Source organism: Siphateles boraxobius, unplaced genomic scaffold (genome assembly GCF_051911475.1).
Source record: "Siphateles boraxobius isolate OS27281-9 unplaced genomic scaffold, OSU_SipBor_1 26, whole genome shotgun sequence".
In the NCBI taxonomy this organism is placed as follows: domain Eukaryota; kingdom Metazoa; phylum Chordata; class Actinopteri; order Cypriniformes; family Leuciscidae; genus Siphateles; species Siphateles boraxobius.
This window is the reverse complement of record NW_027508876.1, coordinates 21448900-21471124: the sequence shown is the minus strand read 5'-3', so window position 1 is coordinate 21471124 and position 22225 is coordinate 21448900. Positions and strand designations below refer to the sequence as shown.

Here is a 22225-nt window from a genome sequence, read left to right as displayed (position 1 = left end):
CTCTATTACCATTTTGCCTCCACTGAGCTCAATCTAACTTTTATGCACCTTTTCAAACTGTTCCTCTGTTGTGTTGTTTGCTTTAAACCGCAAAGCCAGGAAAACAACTATTGGGAATAGTCTTCAGGAAAAGTCTTCTGCCTATTTTGTAAGGATTATTGTTAAGGGAGATGAAGAGCGATGGACAGAAATGAAAAATTCAGTGTAAAGAAAGAGAAGATGTGCTGAATGTACTATTACTTTGAGTGGGTACAGAGTGCACTCATTGTTCATTTCAACATGTTAACCTGAAGACAGAAGCATACAAATTCATAAATATTGTCGTGAAAATGCTAGTTCTTGGAATGGTGTATTCAAGTGATCAATAACATGTCAATGCACAATGTATAATTTATTTGTATTACACTTAACTCCAATCTTAACTCTAAACTGTAATGATAAAAAAAAATGCAATGGCTATAGAATTATATAAATGGATATGAATTGTTCGATATATACATTGGGGTATCAATAGTGCAATTTTTTTTTTATTTAATTGTAATTTAATTTAAAACAACATTTTCACTGTATTATCCCAAATTCTAAAACCCAATTTTTTCCCGTCTTTAATTTTAAAAAATGACGGGAGATGACTGGTTGACTGGTTTATAGAAACATGTCAGTGTGTGTTTGTATGTTTATTCCTGAATTGACTCATTTGTTGTAAATATGTTTAGAGTTTCCTGTGAGCATGTGGTGGGGATTACCATGCAATTGTTCCCAGTTTGAGTCAGCAGGATGAAATTAACCAATAAGCTTCAGGATTCAAATAGTCAGAAAGGTAATTTCTCTCTGTGTGCATCCTTTCCTGTTCTGTTTCTATGCAGATTTTTCCTTCTATTGTTGGTTATCAGTTATCTTGACTTGTTCACCTTCAGAGAAAAACAGAGAGACATATAGGGGATTTTATAGGTTACTGCCATCACATGCCCACACTGTAAATCCACATACCCTCAATCTCTCATTTGTGTTGGTCGTCTTGGGATGAAATCATCATAAGGACAGACAGATGGAAGGATGTATTAGTGGAGAGATGGTTTATTAATTACATTCAGGCCCCTACTTAAACAGGAGCTGCTGTGACTGAATGAAATATGTGTCAGTAGATGTACAGTATATCAGAACCATATAGATTTTGTGACTATAGTAAGGAGAAAATCACAGTGAAAAAACTCAAATAGTTTACTGCAACTAATGTTTTTACTAGGGTCTAGCAACACTTATGGTTTATGGGAACAGAGATCCTGGCAGATAGAGCAAGAGCTAAGACAATGAAAGCTGTTCGGAGAAAAGAAAAATGCTCAAAATAAACTACAAAGTCACAATGTAAGGTACTTAAAGGGATAGTTCACCCAAAAATGTAAATTCTGACATCATTTACTCACCCTCATTTTGTTCCGAATCTGTATGAGTTTCTTTCTTCTGTTGAACACAAAAGAAGATAAAGCATGTTGGTAACCAGACAGTTGACGGCAACCATTGACTTCCATAGTATTTTTTTTATCCTACTATGGAAGTCAATGGCTATACTGTATATCAACTGTTTAGTCACCAATATAATTTAAAATATCTTATTTTGTGTTCTGCAGAAGAGAGAAAGTCATACAGGTTTGAAATGATGTGAAGGTTAGTAAATGAATTCAGAGTTTTCATTTTTGGGTGAACTATACCTTTAAGACTTGTTTACAGGGATTAATGTTTGTTTATGCGTTTGTTTGTATTAACAACATTTGGTTAAGTGTATACTTAAAAGGGGGAAAACAAATTAAAACAAGCTTAAACAGAATCAAAGACATTATCTGACAAAAACTATTATTATCTTTTACAGTTTTGATAAAATGTGAATGTATTTAAGAATCTAAGAAAACATTTCTGATTAAGAAAATGATTCAAAAAAAGTTTGAGGTAAAATGAGGATAAAGATTACGTGAAGGAAAATTACATCATTGACATTCAGCTCACATTTTCTCTCCTCCCTCCCTTTCTCTGCATCTCTCTCCTTCTCCCTCTCCCTTCCATCACTCTTACTCTCTTTCCCACTAACTCTGTCTCTATTTCTCCTCTTCTCTCAATCCAGGTCTCCTCCTTCCTCTCACATCAACTTTTCCCCAGACTCCACTGCACAGCAGGCAAACAGAGCTTTACTCAGTTCAGGTTTTCTCTGAACACCGTACAGCTCAAGTGAGATTTGAGCTCTGTTCTTTGACTCTTTCCAGAACCTATTGTAAAGTTCTACTGCAGGAGACCAAACTCCCACCTCTCTCTGAAAACTGAACCTTCTCTACCTTTTTATGGTAACAAACTTCAGTTCTTCTCTTGCCTCCTAAAATAAACTCAGCCCAGACGTTTCTGCTTTTTTGTGTTAGTCAATTTACATTTACAGGAACATTTATAGATTTACATTTATGCATTTGGCAGAATATTTTATCCAAAGCAACGTAAAAGTTACACATTTTACCAGTATGTGTTTTCCCTAGGAATCAAACCCTTTGCTTTGATGTTGCTAGTGCCATATAATGCCGGCACAATATACTGTAGAAGCAATAATACAATATGAGTCTAAACATTTACTCAGACAGGTATTACAGACATTAAACACAACCAGGACTTTCAGCTGTGAAGTCACAATGGTGCCCTAAAGCTGTAACCATGGAAACCACTCTTTGTCAGTTTGCTGGAACGTTATGGCAAAGCATGGGCTACAGGAGGCATTGTTACCATGGCAATAACCATATAAAACAGTGATGATCATTACAAGCCCTGCTTTTGTGTCTACAGTATGGTCAAAGGTTAGACGCAGGAAAATAAAAACATATTTCTATCTGAACAACCTCACTGTGGATTAAAATAAACCATACAAAATATAGTTGTGCTACAAAGGTTCTATATTGGCATCGATGGTTCCAACACCTTTAACATCTATGAATTTTTGTTTATGTTTTTTCCTTGATAACTGTTTCACTGAAAGGTTCTTTGGGAACCCAAAATGGTTCTTCTATGGCATTGTTCCAAAAAACCCTTTTGGAAGTTTAATATGGATATGTGATATCAAATAACTCTCCGAGTAGAGCAAAAGGCACTGGAGCGGTCCAGGTAGGGGAGCCATGCTGAATCACGGCCTCAGTACTTGATTAAAAATGCATAGGTAAATCCAGAGCCGTGCCCCTGCACTTCAGCAGTCTGTTCCACTGTTATTAAATGATCTGTTGGCCAGAGACTGTCTGTCTGTCTGAGGAATTCAGAGAGAGCTGGGACAGTTTAACCCTGGCCGCGATTGAACTTCCTCTGGATATATACAAATACAATCTGAAAAATTGTCAAAATTTTAGGGAGAACATTGGTAATTGTGGGAATAATATCAATAGCACGTCAGAAGGAAAATATTATGGTAAACTCTCAAGTGTATTGACATAATGGGCCTCAATTTCATCTTCAATTCAAGATCCAAAAAGACCAAACTGGTTAATACTGGTACTGTGATCGTCTCTGTCCATGGTGCTGAATCAAATCTATGACTGGCTTTCCTTTATGAACACTTTTTTCCTCCTCTGTGGGCAAATATTGGTACAAAATGCATCTGTAATACTTTTTTGGGTGTTGACTAAAAGTATAGAGGGCAAATGCTAAATTTTTTGCTTCATTATGGCTGTTTTTGGTATAAAGATGTGTTATGTCTTTCACACACTCTTAAAAATAAATGGAACCTTTGTATTGCACAATAATTATTTTAGCTTTCTAAATTGTTCTTTGTGCTTTTCACTTTTAAGAACTTTTCACTGAAAGATTCTTTGGGGAAGCCAAAATGGTTCTTCTGTTGCATGTGAAAAGCCTCTTTTAGAATCTCTTTTAGAGTGTAAAGCGCTCATCAGAAGAGCAGTTAAAGTATGCTATGTGCGTACTGAGACAATAATTGTACGTGTAAATCATTAGCCTATAGTAGGGTAATTGCAAACAGTTTCTATAACAGACTGTCACACAAAATACAATCCCGTCCGTCACATAATCGTTATCTCTATGCGTGTTGTATGGTCTAACGTTAACAGACCAATCAGAAAAGCTTCCCTTTCCACAAACATCTTCCCGTGATTAGGTGTAATGGGGGTGGGGGCACCGGCGGCATTTACCGGCCGGCTCTTCGGGAAACTGGAACTTCTGAATCAGCTCCGTAACTGAGCATTTAAGTGCCGCATCTCGTTCGTTGTGAATATTATTTGTGCAGACCTGTCTTGTGTTCTGCGCAGTAACGAATGTCTTAAGTCGGTAAGGAAATGCACACAAGTGGCCGAGCTGGATCTGCGCGGAGCTCGCACGCATTCTGCGCCGCGGGTCGGTGGTGGAGATTCGTGTTTTCAGACTAGTAACAGCGGATAGCGGTCGTGCTGGGCGCGGTACGGGATTAATATGGATCAATGACACGCAGCTCATAGATAATGGAATATACAAAACTGTATTTGCGCATTTGAAACTGTTTGTAACTAGGCTACATGACCAGTTCACTGTTATAGGTACTGGATTCATCCTTTCCAAGACGCTGTGGACATATTCAAAGAGAAAAGTGATTCGTTTCTAGCATATTAGTCTACGAGAATTGAGCATATCACCCCTGGCACTCGGATCAACGACGCAGTTATGGAAATTGTGTCTCTCAGATGGCATGAAACTGCAAGACGTGACTGGTAATAATTCAGAACCACATTTTTTTCCCTGTCGAAAAAAAACAATTAAACCAGCCAGGTTTTGGCCACTTTTCAGCTCGGCAGGCTGGTTTAAGGTTGTTTTTTCTTTTCACTTGTCTATGAATATAACCTGTCACTCCCTTAGAAAGTGACCAATTCTGGCCATGAGTCCGAATTATGGGGTGGGGATGGGGGTCGGATGTTGACTTGAACCCCAAAGGACGTCAAAGCAAATGGGTTGAGTAGTCTTAAACTTACGTTATGTATAGCCAATGTTTCACTACTCGATCGCTGTGGTATGGTAAATCATAATAGTTCCATTATGTATCGTTTCGTTGTAGTTTTACATATCCCAAACCGTTTTAGCGTTTTGTTTAAAATGTCTTTGAGGTAGACTAGCCTATAATTGAGCTACTGTACTGCCGGCGCTAAAGACGATTTGGGTTGCGTGAGACGAACCTCAGCCGACTGCGCCCCAAAATGAACTGACAGAATACTGAATGAAAATTCGTCAGCTTTGAAAGTCACTGATTAGGCTAATTCGCACACTGATGTTGCCACATGCCTCTACGTTGTAGAGTTTCGAATGCATTTTCATTCTAAATTCTCTTTTTGAAGTAAATAACAAAGCAGTACTAACAAGATGTCTCTGACCCAGCAGGACCTGATGATATTCAACGCAACGCTTCATCATTTCAGTGATCCAGCTGCGTGGGTTGAACACTGATGCTCCGGATCTCCGATGCTGATGCTGGTTCATCGCCCTTGCGCTGTTGCTGCATTCTAGGATGTTGCGACAAGTGTTGCACGAAGGGCTTAGGACATCATTCCACAAACTGGGCCACTTTGTCGCCAACCACCCAGTGTTTTTCGCCTCCGCGCCCGTGCTGATCTCTATCCTGCTGGGCGCGAGCTTCAGCAGATACCGCATAGAGGAAAACGTGGAGTACCTGTTAGCCCCCAAACACAGCCTGGCGAAGATCGAGGGGAACTTGGTGGATAGTTTGTTCCCCGTGAACCGGTCCAAACACACGCTGTACTCGGACTTGCAAACACCCGGGAGATATGGCCGGGTCATCGTGACTTCGCGCAGGGGGAGCGTGTTGGACCCTCACCACGTCAACACAGTCCTAAAGGTGAGCAACATTTCACTACAGTCATTGGCTTTGTTTCACATGTTTGAACGGCTACAGTGTTGTTAAGCCTCCATTAATCAACATTTTGTTGATTTGGCTACTTTTTGGCACGTCCAACAACATTTTTCTTTGAAGCTTGTTAGTCTTTATCATATTTCAGAGGTAAAACATGTAAAGGAAATCAAGTGGATACACTTTTTTTTTTAAAGAAAAGAAAAGAAAAAAGGTTGCCTTAATTTTTTTAAGAAGGCTGCAATCAACTTGGATGTTTAAGTCAAAACAAAATCTTGTATAACTTATAAAAAAGCTGAAAATTGCTTGACTTATTTTGTCCCAGTATTAAGAAATCAATGGGAGAATAACTAACAAAAGTCTGCCTTTCAAAATTAAACAAATCTTTAATTTTAACTCCTCTGTGGAACGGGTGCTATCATATTAACTGGATTTCAAATAAAAGTTGTCACAGCTCTCCAGCATATATATATATATATATATATATATATATATATATATATATATATATATATATATATATATATATATATACAGCTCCTTCTCAAAAAATTAGCATATTGTGATAAAGTTAATTATTTTCCATAATGTAATGATAAAAATTAAACTTTCATATATTTTAGATTCATTGCACACCAGCTGAAATATTTCAGGTCTTTTATTGTTTTAATACTGATGATTTTGGCATACAGCTCATGAAAACCCAAAAAATTAGCATATTTCATCCGACCAATAAGAGAAGTGTTTTTAATACAAAAAAAGTCAACCTTCAAATAATTATGTTCAGTTATGCACTCAATACTTGGTCGGGAATCCTTTTGCAGAAATGACTGCTTCAATGCAGCGTGGCATGGAGGCAATCAGCCTGTGGCACCGCTGAGGTGTTATGGAGGCCCAGGATGCTTCGATAGCGGCCTTTAGCTCATCCAGAGTGTTGGGTCTTGCGTCTCTCAACTTTCTCTTCACAATATCCCACAGATTCTCTATGTTGTTCAAGTCAGGAGAGTTGGCAGGCCAATTGAGCACAGTAATAACATGGTCAGTAAACCATTTACCAGTGGTTTTGGCACTGTGAGCAGGTGCCAGGTCATGCTGAAAAATGAAATCTTCATCTCCATAAAGCTTTTCAGCAGATGGAAGCATGAAGTGCTCCAAAATCTCCTGATAGCTAGCTGCATTGACCCTGCCCTTGATGAAACACAGTGGACCAACACCAGCAGCTGACATGGCACCCCAGACCATCACTGACTGTGGGTACTTGACACTGGACTTCAGGCATTTTGGCATTTCCTTCTCCCCAGTCTTCCTCCAGAATCTGGCACCATGATTTCCGAATGACATGCAAAATTTGCTTTCATCTGAAAAAAGTACTTTGGACCACTGAGCAACAGTCCAGTGCTGCTTCTCTGTAGCCCAGGTCAGGCGCTTCTGCCGCTGTTTCTTGTTCAAAAGTGGCTTGACCTGGGGAATGCGGCACCTGTAGCCCATTTCCTGCACACGCCTGTGCACGGTGGCTCTGGATGTTTCTACTCCAGACTCAGTCCACTGCTTCAGCAGGTCCCCCAAGGTCTGGAATCGGTCCTTCTCCACAATCTTCCTCAGGGTCCGGTCACCTCTTCTCGTTGTGCACCGTTTTTTGCCACACTTTTTCCTTCCCACTGAGGTGCCTTAATACAGCACTCTGGGAACAGCCTATTTGTTCGAAATTTCTTTCTGTGTCTTACCCTCTTGCTTGAGGGTGTCAATGATGGCCTTCTGGACAGCAGTCAGGTCGGCAGTCTTACCCATGATTGCGGTTTTGAGTAATGAAACAGGCTGGGAGTTTTTAAAAGCCTCAGGAATCTTTTGCAGGTGTTTAGAGTTAATTAGTTGATTCAGATGATTAGGTTAATAGCTCGTTTAGAGACCCTTTTCATGATATGCTAATTTTTTTAGATAGGAATTTTGGGTTTTCATGAGCTGTATGCCAAAATCATCAGTATTAAAACAATAAAAGACCTGAAATATTTCAGTTGGTGTGCAATGAATCTAAAATATATGAAAGTTAAATTTGTATCATTACATTATGGAAAATAATGAACTTCATCACAATATGCTAATTTTTTGAGAAGGACCTGTATATATATATATATATATATATATATATTTCAGTCAGAGTTTTATTTTGTGGCCTACTTTTTCTTCCTGTAACATCTTTCCAATTCAGATCCCAAATTCACTCCCCCAGAAACAACCAACATTAAATATGATGCTAGGAACTTCTGCTTATACTATACTGGCAAGAGATCTTAACTTCAGGCAAAAAACAAATGAGCACTTGACCTCTTTTTGTGAAATTTTGAAATTGTGGCTTTATGTAAAGTGACATTTTGCTAGCATAGACTCTATATTATTTAATGCAAAGTACCGGTGCTCACTTCTTGTGCATTTAGGCTCATTCTTTCTAACTCAAAACATTAATTTAAATTTTCTTAAGCTAATTGAACTAAGCCTGAGCCGTGAGCAGCAACCACATCTTAAGAACTTTTTAAAATTCACACAGCATTGCATTTTCCAGAAATAAAACCTTCTTTATATTCTCCCTGCACACACAAAACAGGTCTCAGTATTACCTTGTTCACTGTACCATCATAAACCACCTTTGGCGAGCTCTCCTCTGCTGATCCATGATTTAAAAGAGTGTGACAATTGTGTATGTTAAGATCTGATCTGATTCTGAAAGAAGGAAAATCATGGTTCAAAGGATTTGAGGTGATTATATTCTGTGCAATATATAGTTTTATTTTTTCTGGCTGTTGATATGCATAAAGACTGTGGGCATGCAATGTCATGCTTTAGTCTCCAACTTAGGGTTAATTATCAAGCTTGAGCAATTAGAGGCCTGATCGGTGTGTGTCTGACATTTCTTTGTTGCTCGAGGAGGCCGGAGGATTGGAGGAGGTAGCCTCCCCCGGTGATCTGAGTCTGACACAGTCTAATCAGTCTGACATTAACAACGCAGAGACACTGACCTCAGAGGACAATAAATCCGCTTCTCACATGGATTCCTGTTGAAGAAAGTCTAAAAAGTTTTTCTTTTATGTTCTGTTTGTTGGCACACTCTTCCTGCAGCAACATGCTTTCTTGTTGCCTGGCAACAAGATAGTAGCAACTGAATGCGATGCAATGTGACATAATCAAATAATTAAAGTTTACTCTTGAGTATTAAAGGTTTTATTTTTCATTTATTCCTAATGTGTGCATGAACATACACTACCATTCAAAACTTTTTGTTAAAAGAAATTAAGAAAATAATACTTTTATTCAGCAAGGGCACATTTATTTGATCAATGATAGTAAAGACTTTCACCTTTTAACAAAAAATCTATTTCAAATAAATGTTTTAACTATTCATCAACAATGCATCACGGTTTCCACAAAAATAGCAGCACAACTGCCTTCAACGTTGATAATAATAAATGTTTCTTGAGCACCAAATCAGCATAATATAAAGATTTTGAGGGACCATGTGACACTGAAGACTGACGTAATGCTGAAAATTCAGCTTTGTCATCACAGTAATAAATTACAATTAACATTTGATCAAATAAATTCTTCCTTGTTGAGCATAGTAGACTTCTTACAAAAACATTAAAAAACACTTTTATCTATTACCTGTCTGTTTTAGTAAAACATTTTATCCTTCTCTTTTTCCACCTCAAGCTACACAACACAATCACTCAGATCCAGGTTCCTATGCTGGGATTCAACTACACTTTTGCCCACCTCTGCCTGCTGGATGATAGCAAGAGCTGCATCGTGGACGACATCCTGCGGGTTCTGGAAGAGATGAGATCGGCACGTGCATCCAACCATTCAGTAGCCTCTCTGCGTTATCCCATCACCAAACTCAAAGATGGGCGGGAGGCCTACATTGGGCACCAACTGGGCGGAGTCCTGGCAGGTGTAGGGAGAGACGGGGTGCGTTCTGCTCGAGCCCTTCAACTCACGTACTACCTGCAAGCGGCCAGCCCACTGAACGAAGTGGTGGCGGCCAGCTGGGAGCTGCTGTTCTGCAGGGAGCTGGAGAACTTTGGAGAGGCACATCCGGAGCTTAGTCTAAACCCCTTTACCTCCTCTTCTCTTCAGAGGGACTTCCAAAGGACCAGTCGTGTATCAGAGCGGCCGCTGCTCTTTAGCCTGGCCGCGTGTCTCACACTGGCCATGCTGTGCTGCTCTATGCGAGACTGTGTGCGTACAAAGCCCTGGCTGGGCCTTCTGGCTCTGGTGACCGTCAGCCTTGCTACACTCACCTCTGCGGGCATCTTCAACCTCACAGGAGGGAAATACAATTCAACATACCTGGGCATCCCTTTTGTCATGTTAGGTGAGATTATATTATTTCTCCCTGTCATCCTATTATGCAAATTTTTACGCTTTAAAATAAGTCTCTTACGCTCACCAAGGCCGCATTTATTTGTTCAGGAATACATTAAAACAGCAATACTGTGAAATTGGATTACAATTTAAAATAACTGTTTTCTATTTTAATATATTTCAAATGTAATTTATTCCTGTGATTGCAAAGCTGAATTTTCTGTAGCCATTACTCCAGTATTCAGTGTCACATTAGCCGTCAGAAAACATCCCAATTTGCTGATTTGGTGCCTAAGAAACGTTTCTTCTTATTACTAATATTGAACACAGTTATGCTGTTTAATGTTTCTTTGGAAACTTGTTTTTTTACAGGATTCCTTGATAAATAGAATGTTCAGAAGAACAGTGTGTATTTGAGATTGTTTTTGTAACAGTGTAAAAGTCTTTAATGTACATCAATTAAAGCATCCTCCCATATTTTTAATGGTATATTTATCATCCCAGTGATGTGTGCTCTTTTCTCTTTAGTCGCTAGTCGTCTTTGCGGTTTGCATGTTTGTTCCATTCTTTTGATCTTCCATACTGTGACTGTCAGGTTAAACGAGTACACCTTCTGACTGACCGCAAAGCTCTGCACTTTTGTCGAGGTGTATCATTAAAAATGAAACGCTCCACATCAAAGGAATTCCTAATAGAGCCCAACAGACAGCCTTTAGAGGAATTCAACCCCTTATTTTGTATTCAGTCCATGAGCCTTTCTGGGTGAATCAACTGTGTGATTGTGGAACAGATTCACACAAGCAGATATCTTGCGATAATTACCAACACGCATACATGCATCCTGACAGATCACATCCATCTCGCTTGCTCTTGTTGGCCATCTCTTACACAGCAATTAGTGCCACATGTGGGAGGAGGCTTCTGTGGAGAAAATAACAGGCTGGGGCTAAAGACAGAGAAATTAAGTGAAAAAATGGAAAAGAAAAACGAAGGCTTGGAAAAATAGACGAAGGTTGAGATGAGACTATGCGTTTGGATTGACCCTGTGCCACCCACTCCAGAAAATTAATAATGCATTTCTATCTCAAGACGACTGACATCTGTGTCCTTCTTATAACACTCCAACAGTTCAATCCTAACCTTGACAATTGTGCCAGTCCACATCAGAAATCTCAGAATTCACCCCGCTGGTTTCCAATTGCAGCCTGGGAGTGACAACGTCTCCTTGCAGAGCTCTCCTGCAGAGCACTTTCTTGGTGTAAAAACAGAACTTGCTAGAGCCGCCCAGTGTCACTGCATATTAATGTCATTCCAGGCTGCTCTGGATTGAATAGGGTTCAAAGGAAAGCAGGGATATATGGAATAATTATATCATAACGGATGTCTGACAAAACAATAGCCCTTATCTCTGTAAGCCACCGGCCTTTTATTTAAAACAAATTCCATTACAAGGATATTAGCTGTCAACTGGAATCATCTGATAGTCCTCTGATGATAATGTAAAGATGGAAGGTGGAGATATCATAGACCATAATTGCTAAGATTGTCATGTTTATTAAGAGGAAAAGGGGTAGATTAGCGAAGATATTCAGGAGATAAAGGACTTGCATATTGAGAATCAGTCTGTGTGTCACACTGGTATTTTTATTTTATTTTGAGACGAGTGGAAATTAAAATGTTGGTTCATTTGGTATGAAGGAAAACGACTAAAATCAAAGGCAAAAGTGCGAAAAAACAGGAGAAAACAGCATGAGAATAGGAATTCATTCTCTATTTCACTTTGTTTACTCTCACTGACAGATCTTGATTGTGTAGTTTAGCAACCATCTACATGTACGTATTAATTTAAGTTGAGATATTTAGCTCTGCCGGAAATCAGTACACTGGAGTCCAATCGTGAAGGCCACGACCTCAAGTCAGCACTGTCTGGTGACTGCTAGATTTTGTGCCAGGCACACATCCCAGGTCTTTGTGAGAGGCAGTACTGGTAATATCTGACCGAGGGAACCTCCGTCATGAATGATGAGTCACTGATGCCGTGGCAAAACTGTAGGTGAGAGCCATCTGCTCACTCTGCCTGCACGAGCGAATGATGTAGAAAGCTAAAAACACGAAAGAAAGATAAAAGAAAAAAAAAGTGAATGCTTGAATTAAATGTGTAAATATAAGTTGTAATATAAGAATGTTAGCTTCGTTATGATACAGACTTTATATTCAATCGTAGGACCCTTTATGTCAATTTCTAAAAGTGGGCTGACCCAGTTTGTCTAATGTCTTGGGCTTCTGTGCTTCTATAAAGTCCCAAGGCTACTGGGGCTGTCAGCCTTCCTCACATCCGTAAGGCTTTCTCCTTTCATCAGATCAATTTTGCATGGCATGTGGCTATCATGTGGGAGTGTGACTGAGATTTATTTAGCTACAAATTCATCAGCTGTGAAGATGGAGGAGGACAGAGTGGGCTATAGTTAGATAATTCTCTGTAAATAAAGGTGGTGATGGCCAAGAGGCTTCCTTCCCTCTGCTTTCAAGAATGGATCCTTTCTTTATTTTGATGGGTTTTCCTGTAAATTTATTGCTGATGCAATACATTAGAAATTATGTTTTTGCATTGGCTGAAAAGCCTATATATTAGATTGAATTTAATTTTATTAGAATTTGATTTCATTGATGAATGTGCAAATGCTACACATGTATGCTAAACACTTTTTGACAGCAGTGCCAGAACAGAAGAAAGAGAGCATCTGTTTTTTCTTGGATATCCATTGTTGCGATGCAGCTGCAGAGTGACTGTCTTGTCACCGTTTTGTTCAATTATTTACGTCTCCTCTTTTCCCAGCAGCCATTTATGTCACTTGAAAGAGCTGCCTGCCAAAATCATTCCGAGCGTCGCTTAGACCATTCCACTTCATGTTTTATATTTAAGGTTTATAAATCACTGAAAGACATATTTTCTCTCTTCATCTCTTCCAGGTCATGGCTTGTTTGGCACATTTGAGATGCTGTCGTCTTGGCGACGGACACGCGAGGACCAGCATGTGAAGGAGCGGGTTGCTGCTGTATTCTCAGACTGTATGTTGCCCTTCACAGCTAGCACGGCCTTGCACGTGGTAACCTTCGGCATTGGGGCAAGTCCATTCACAAACATTGAGGCCGTGCGTCTCTTCTGTCAGAACGCCTGTATCTCAGTTCTCTTCAACTACCTCTACATCCTCACCTTCTATGGCTCCAACCTGGTGTTTGCCGGCTACCTGGAAAACAACTACCGTCACAGTCTATTCTGCAGGCGCGTACCGAAGCCTGAGTTGCTGCAGCAAAAGCCGGCATGGTACCGCTTCCTCATGTACACACATTACAATGAGGAGGCCACAGATGCAGGACCCCTGCGTGCTTACGAGAGTCACCTACTGGTAGCCTTTATGAAACGGTACTACTGTGACTGGATCACCAACACCTATGTCAAACCATTTGTGGTTCTTTTCTACTTGGTCTATATTTCCTTCGCACTCATGGGCTACCTTCAGGTCAGTGAAGGGTCCGATCTTAGTAATGTGGTTGCCACAGAAACAAGCACTATAGCATACACCCGTGCCCAACAGCGGTATTTCAGCAGTTATAGCCCCGTGATCGGCTTCTACATCTATGAGTCCATTGAGTACTGGAACACCAGCGTGCAAGAGGATCTACTAGAGTACACCAAAGGTTTTGAACGCATCTCCTGGTTCGAGAGTTACCTAAACTACCTTCACGGGCTGAACATCACCACTAGCCTGTCACGCAGCAACTTCACAGAGCACCTGCGGTCTAGCTTTCTAAGCCAACCCTGCTATGTGCATTTCTCAGACGATATCATCTTTGCCAAACGTGCGGATGGGGAATTTGATGTGGTGGCCTCGCGTATGTTTCTCGTGGCCAAGACGACAGAAAACAAACGAGAAGAGATGTCAATCCTACTGGACACACTGAGGAAGTTGTCGCTGACCTCCAGGGTAAAGTTCATCATCTTCAATCCATCCTTTGTGTATTTGGACCGCTATGCCTCATCGGTTGGAGCACCGCTGAAGAACTCTTGCATCGCTGCTCTCTTTCTGCTTTTCTTTTCCACCTTCTTGGCAGCTGACCCACTGGTGAATGCCTGGTTGACTGTGACGGTAGCCTCTGTTGAGTTCGGGCTGGTGGGTTTCATGACTCTGTGGCAGGTAGAGTTGGATTGCGTCTCAGTGCTGTGTCTGATCTACGGAGTGAACTATGCCGTGGACTCCAGCGCTCCGCTAGTATCTGCATTTGCTCTAGGCCAGGAATCTACTCGTACACGCTGGGTGAAACTGGCTCTGGAGCGACATGGAGTTCCTGCCCTTCAGAGCTACTTGTGTTATGGGGCAGCTCTGCTCCCTCTTGCGGCCGTGCCCTCAAACCTTACCCGCACACTATTCAGGTGCCTCTTTCTCACCGCCATCATCACCGCCTTCCACTGTTTGGCCATTGTCCCCGTCCTGCTCACCTTCCTTCCTCCCTCCAAGAAAAATCGACATGAGAAAAAGGATGCTGCAGAAAACAGTGAAGAAATTGAGTGCGTGGAGATGGGGGACAGCACACGTGTGGTTGATCAGATTACCACTGTCTGACCACATGCCCGAAAAATAGAGGCAGGCTGGAGGATGTACAAGAGAGAAAAAAACAAAACACCCCCAAGGGGGTGACAGAGGGAGACCTGAGATATGAGAGTTACCCTTTATGCAGCTGGGCTTCCAGTTTCCATACTTAATTAAACCAGAGGTGGCTTTTAAGTACTTTATGGGTGTACTTCAGCATAAACAAGTATGAACCCACAAGGCTTTTGTTTGATGGTAAAAACAGTAGATGAGTTTGAGGTTGAGCCATTAGTGCTACAGTATGTGTATTGTTTTCATGGTAAAAGCCCTAAGCAGGTTTGCTGCAGCCCAATGAGTGCGAGGAAGGCCAGATGAACCACACTGCTGCACAGTTGCAGATAATCACAGAGGGGGGCTCCTCTAGCCTGCAACATTACAGCAGCAGTAGAGCGGAAACAGTAACAAGCTATTTCTTTGACAAAGCATAGATAGAGACTTACAATATTTCTGATGCCCCAAGAATCATAACAAAACTTTCAAGGGCACTAAGCTAAAGACCAAGCAGCCATATTCATATCTGCTGATAGCCATGACTTTAATGTGCCGCTCTTAGAGGTTGTGGTGAGACCATATTTTTGGGATATAGTGGTATTAAATCGGCAAAGCGTTTGAAAATATCAGAAGGTTCATAATATTTTCACTGTCTGACCATGTTGAAAGTCACCTCCCCACCATAACCAATGTCTCATAGGCATTTAAGGCTGATCTTGTATAAAGGAATCTATGAGAGAGAAGAAAAATGGGTGGGGAAAAAGAGAAGAACTGAAGGGGGTATGTGCTGGAGAGATACACAGAAGCAAGGCTCTGCTGACAGGTTGGTATGCAGTAGATTGCTTCCATGGTAACTCTGGTCACAGTTTAGTTGCATAGTGTCTGTATAATTTCCTACCCCGTAAGTTCAATAAGGGCAATGGTTACCAAATAAGTTGGACTGCAGTGGTATTATAATCTATGAAGGATTTATCCCTGCTGCTCCTTGCTTATTTTGTTTGCCTCTAAAAATGCTGAAAATCACCTTGTCACAGACAACATTCTTCATCAATATGCATGAGTCCCTTCATGTTCACCCTACTTTGCCCTCTGTGTATGAGAGGCTTCAATAAAGAGATATAGAGAGACCTGGGGCATAAAGAGAGCATAGGAAAGGAGCATCTGGCCAATCAAATCCACTTACTTTTCAAATTCTCCTTGGCCCCAAAAGCAACTAATGTCAAATCAATCATGAGGTAAAACAGCATCCCCTTTAGCTTTAGTGCAGCTGGGGGGCTTATTGTTTTTTTTGTTTTTTTTAAAGTCTCTCTTTCTCAAGCACCCCTGTTGGCTATGACAATGACATTTATAATGTCTGTGGCAGAATAGAAAGGTTATGTTGCAGCTTGTGTTGCATAGCATGCAGATAATCATTTAAAGGACAAGAAAAGGGAAAAAACAGTTAGATGTGTACATGATTGGACACTCAAACTTAATGTGGCTGCTGTAAAATAGTTTTTTTGGCCATTCCCTACCTACTTGACCACCAGGTCCTCACCTACTCCATTCTCCTCCTAAGTAGTACTTTTGAATCGCTGCACAGCCCACAAGCATTTGGATGAGACCTACACACATAATTGAATCTGCCCGTATATATTTTCAGTGCTAGAGCCTCTCACAGCTTTTTTTACTGATCTCAGTGCAGTAGCCATTATTCAATACTCTTTCAAACTAATTCAAGTATAGTGCTCTGAATGATTCTTTCAACAATTTAATTAAAGTGTTCTAAGATCTCTGAGTGATCTCAGACCAGCAACCCAACTGCAGCTTTCACTGATCTCAGCATGCTGTTGATCTCAGTGGAGCACTCATCTCTGACTGATCTCAGAACAGCACTGTAAATAAAACTTACTGGTCTCTGAAAAGCACTGAAATTGATCCTGTTTGTTCAGCACTTTTGTTGACAGGCCCTATACTGAATCATTTTTTATCAGTACTTTTGTTTATCAAAACTGCATAAAACAATAAGGCTTGTTTTTAGAGAATAAATCGTGCATTCAGTTTATTTCTTTGAGTAGTTTTACCTTAATTATGTAGTGCAATTTTTGTTAAGTAAATTAAAGGGTTAGTTCACCCAAAAATGAAAATTAAGTCATTAATTACTCACCCCCATGCTGTATCAACCCCGTAAGACCTTCGTTCATCTTCGGAACACAAATGAAGATATTTTTGATTAAATCTGAGAGGTGGATCACTGCTACATAGGCTGCCTGGGGGAATGAAACTTGACGGCCCAGAAAGTCATTAAAGAACATGTTTAAATATTCCATGTGCCTACAGTGGCTCAACTATAAGTTTATCAAGCGACGAGAATACTTTTTTTCCGAAAAAAAAACATAAATAACGACTTTATTCGACTATTCCTTTTCTTCCTTGTGGGCCTGAGACGAGAGTTCAAGAGATTTCCACGACGCATGCGCGAGAACTGAGAAGAGGACGTTCTTCTTCTAATACTTCTTGTTCAGTTCTCGCGCATGCGTCGTGGAACCCCACAAGGAAGAAAAGGAATAGTCGAATAAAGTCGTTATTTATGTTTTTTTTTCCGGAAAAAAAGTAGTCTCGTCGCTTGATAAACTTATAGTTGAGCCACTGTAGGCACATGGAATATTTAAACATGTTCTTTAATGACTTTCTGGGCCGTCAAGTTTCATTCCTTTAGGCAGCCTATGTAGCAGTGATCCACCTCTCAGATTTAAATAAAAATATCTTCATTTGTGTTCCGAAGATGAACGAAGGTCTTACGGGGTTGGTACAGCATGGGGGTGAGTAATTAATGACTTAATTTTCATTTTTGGGTGAACTAACCCTTTAAGACCCAAGAACAAAATTAAGAAAACAAATGTAATCATTTTCCAAAATATCCATCTATCTATCTATCTATCTATCTATCTATCTATCTATCTATCTATCTATCTATCTATCTATCAGCCTTCATTTTGTAGGATCAGCAGTGTGGTTTTATGTGAGTACAATGGTCCAGTTGTATATGTACTTGAAAGCGTGTACCCTTTAAGAGAAATACCATGGACTTAAAATGATTTCATTTTATAAATGAAGCTTAAAAGTTCATGATCATTACGATCTCTTATTTGCCTCCTCTGTCAAAATTGCTGGATATGAACATTCAATGCACAGTCCTTCACATTCCTCTGCTTTACAGATCCACTCAGGCTTACATCCTTTCATTTTGTTTGTACAACACCTCCATTATTTTACTTAGCCCAAATATGATTGCTCTGAAGCAGTATTGGCACAAGGCCCTTTGAAGATGTCAAAGCCAGTAGGAAGAATGGGGGGTGGGGGGAATTCACTGTACACCCACACTGGCTTGCACATACACAAATGCATACACAAATTTAGCCTAGAGTACATGCATTCTACCTGACTGATATGCCTCTGGAGATGATTGTTGTTTTTTTATGTTTCTATGAATTTCAGAAGAATAAAAATAAAAAGAGGTTGAAATGAAAAGTGAATGATGACGCATCATTTGTTTGTCTGATTCCTCATTAAACAGTAAATCGAATCAATTGTTCTGCTCTATTTTCAGTTTTGCAGCATGCTGCCATCTAGTGACCACTTGTAGATATTGTTAACTGGTTGGAAGAAAGGTGCATGACATTAAGCATGAAATACAATGCCATGTGAGACTTTTATATGGTGTTATAGTATAACCAAAGGAATCCACAGACATAATTGGGAACGACTCACACAGTGTGACATTACCGACAACCTCTACAAATTGAAAGTGCTCAGATTCTCAGAGGACTTTGCTACTCTGTGATTGCTACTCTGTCATTACCATAAGTAAAGGGTTCATAACTACAGCAACAAGAGCCATATGAGCAGCAGTATGACTGTGTGAGTGTATGTGCAAAAAAGGCAGGAGGATAAAGGAGTTTTCCCTTCTTTGAGACAAATATTACACAAAGAGTGTTGCATTTCACATGACACAATTCCTTCTGTCTAGCCCCGCTGGCAGTCACGCAGATGCTGTGGCATTCCCAAACTTAAATCCTAGTTGGCAGTGGGTGGGATCAAATCAGTCCCACATACACTGATCATGAGCAGAGATTACAGAAGAGGACACCATTCTGGAAGGGCGTGCCTCCTCACCAAAGTAACCTAATACTGTTTTGTGCAGGTCAGTTTTTCTCCATCACAATACCATTCTCATGTAATGCAACCACAGCTTACAAAATGCATCAGATAAGAGAAACATCCACAGTATATTCTCATAGCGTGGTATAAAAAGTGGTTATATGCAAAATGAACTCAACCATTTATTTTTCAAGAGAAATCTAAAAAAAGAAAAGAAAGCGAGAACAGACAGGTATGAGAAAATAGAGGTGTATCACTACTCTTTATGTTTCTGCATTTTCTCAGGCGTGATCCGTACCGTAACCATGGAAACGTGGTCTGCTGAAAAGCTAAACTCCATCAGGAGGAAGTCATAAAAAGGAAGGCATTATTCAATATTATGCACACTTCTGTTGATGATAGATACATCTCACTTCCTACATACTTGTTGCTTATTTATTATATCTAAACCTAGAAATTTTGAAAAGAAGTATAATATTAAATATTCAAGGTTCATTGTTTCCAGGCAAATAATATTGTTAACTTAAGCTATTGTTTTTATTACAGTTTTTTTTGATTGCTAGTGAGCAGTGAGCACAACTGGAGCTACATGTGCAAAACTCTAACTACAGTCTGCACAGCAGCAGTTCATGTGGACCAAACTCTAGTTCGTTTTTCATTGCTTGAACACGGTTTTCAAAACTCTACACACTTATCCCATGACTTTAACCACAACCTGCACAACCCTGTGGATTTACAGCACTTTGTTCAAATGCTAACACACTGCTGTCAAAACTGTGAACCACACATTCAAAAACAGAATAGATTCCAGCCTTGTGCCTTTCAAACACTGCTAATTGCAATTTCAGCTGAAAGGCTAAGCAGGTGTCTTGTTTTTTATTTGTTCGAATTACAGTATGTACTTTTAGTTTCTACCTTTTTTTCTAATTACTGTAATTTCGGATATTACTACAGACCATTGAAGCAAACTGCTAATTTTCATTTACCTTAAATAATTGTTATTTTCTAAAAACTTAAATAAATCATCTGAAAGAATGTCACTCTTTTCTTTGAAGAAAATATTACTTTGTATGAAGTCACTGAAATTGTTCAAACTGTAAAGATGTAAAGTTTGTATTTTCTGCATTGGTGTTTGATGTTAGTGTTTTTACTCTCAGTGTGTTCTGAGTGACAGTGTGTGTTATCTCAGTGAGGTTTGTGTAGTGTTTGGCTGCACTGAGCCTGTTTTGAGCCATGTGTTAAGAGTTCTGTTGCTTGGAATGAGTTTTGCAGGTGATGTGAACTGTTTAGCTCAGGTGACTGTTGGTAGTGCAGACTGTAGTTAGAGTTTTGCACATGTGGCTCCAGTTGTGCTCACTGTCGTTTAGCAATCGAAAAAAACTGTAACTCTTATTAAGCTAAATTCAATATCAAAAAATAAATGGAAAACTGCATAATTACTCAAATTAAAACTGAAATAAAAATAAATGAAAGCTAACTAGAACAATTACATAAAAAACAGAAAGAAATTAACAATATAAAACAGAATCAATCAATAAAAATAAACTTAATAGTGTAAACTAACAATATACTAAGCGTATTGCACAACTTGTCAAAAGAAAGAGGTAGAAAGAGATAAAGTGGCCCCAGGGATCCACACCCTGCGAAATTGAAAAGTTGATCCGCTGTAAGTGTGAGGGCTATTTTCACACGTTTCTTTGTTTGTTTGTGTATGTGCGTGTGTTTTTGTGTATGTGCGTGCGTGCGTGTGTGCGTGTGTGTGTGTGTGTGTGTGTGTGTGTGTGTGTGTGTGTGTGTGTGTGTGTGTGTGTGTGTGTGTGTGTGTGTGTGTGTTCTACTACACAGTGGAGAGTTGAGGGGGAGAGAGAAATAGATGTTAAACCGGTCTGTGCTCCTCTGTACATTTATCTCTGTCATTTATTTTTACCCACAAAGACATAAACACCATGTTTCCTACATTTTCAAGGTCCGCTTTTCAACCAACCCACATCACATTCTATTCATGTGAAAATGTCATATTTATCTACAGAGTAGTTCATCCAAAATAAAAGTTCTGTAATCTTTTACTCAGCCTCATTTTCATTCATTAAGTTGTGTGATGCCATACAACAGTCCCTTCCCTTCCTAAGCAACACAACTTTTCATCCAGGCCCTTGTAATTTAGGCTGGACTACAGCAATGCTCTTCTGGCTGGACTTCCAACATGTGCAATCAAATCTTGATCCGCAATGCAGTGACTCAACTGGTCTTCAAGGAACCCAAGAGAGCCCACGTCACACCACTGTTTATCTCTCGGCACTGGCTTCCAGTTGTGTCTCGCATCAATTTCGAGACATTGGAGTTTGCCAACAGGACAGCAACAGGCTCTGCACCCTCCTAACCTCCACTCTCTCTTATAACTCTAGCCTATACAGTATGTGCCATCAAGGAGCCTCTGGTCTGTAAGCACCTCATGGTACCATCACAGAGAGGCAGAAAGTCTCAAGGATGTTTTCATTCACTGTCCCTTGCTGGTGAAATAACCTTCCCAACCCTATCCAGACAGCCAAATCCCTGTCAATTTTCAAGAAAGATCTCTTCCGTGAGCACTTACATTTAACTGCATCCTACTGGGGGGGGGGAAATCGATTTCACTAATTCCTCACCTGTGCTCTCACAATTCTTAATCCCTACCTATTCTAGTTTATGCTATTCTGAGCGATGTCTGAAACTTTTTTATTATCAGGACTTCTTGTGTTTATTGCATCTTTAGATGAATCAGTTGTATTCCACAATTGTAAGTCGTAATATACCAATATTCTTTGGTTTAATTAGCTACATTGCAACCAAATAATCTGTCAGTAATCAGATTGACGCCTCAATCGAACTGAAAAGGCTTTACGTAACCCCTCAATCGATACAATGAAGCAAATTAATTTGGTGAATCTAATTGCAAAGTTTAGGGTTCATAAACAGAACTTTCAGAATCTAAAATAGTATTGGATTCATTCAGATTGATGAAATTTAAACATACATATTATGTCATTAACCTAATTTCATAGCAACAAGTTTTGTTCTTTTCTTCTTCTTCTTCTTCTTCTTCTTCTTCTTCAAAAAAGATGTCATCTGGCTTCTCAGGACTTATGCAGATATAAATGGCATACAGACTACTGAGATTTTGCCATATTTGGAGCTATACAGCCCCTGGTCCGTATTCACTTTCATTGTATTACATTCTGCATTACAT

General features: G+C 39.8%; 1 protein-coding gene across 1 annotated transcript; it reads left to right on the top strand.

Annotated features, from left to right (window-relative positions):
- The first annotated feature begins 4311 nt into the window (after nt 1-4311).
- On the top strand, nt 4312-18374 carry ptchd1 (patched domain containing 1). The gene is made up of 5 exons (XM_077244877.1): nt 4312-4715; nt 5377-5851; nt 9566-10229; nt 13190-16950; nt 17666-18374. Exons 2-4 carry the CDS (start codon nt 5504-5506, stop codon nt 14839-14841), a joined length of 2664 nt encoding a protein of 887 aa, XP_077100992.1. The 5' UTR covers nt 4312-4715; nt 5377-5503; the 3' UTR covers nt 14842-16950; nt 17666-18374.
- Nucleotides 18375-22225: the final 3851 nt, after the last annotated feature.

Coding starts and splice junctions, on each gene's coding strand:
- ptchd1 (XM_077244877.1), top strand. CDS start 5,504: ATGTTGCGACAAGTGTTGCACGAAGGGCTTAGGACATCATTCCACAAA. Junction 5,852..9,565: donor ACGTCAACACAGTCCTAAAG/GTGAGCAACATT, acceptor TTCCACCTCAAG/CTACACAACACAATCACTCA. Junction 10,230..13,189: donor CATCCCTTTTGTCATGTTAG/GTGAGATTATAT, acceptor CATCTCTTCCAG/GTCATGGCTTGTTTGGCACA.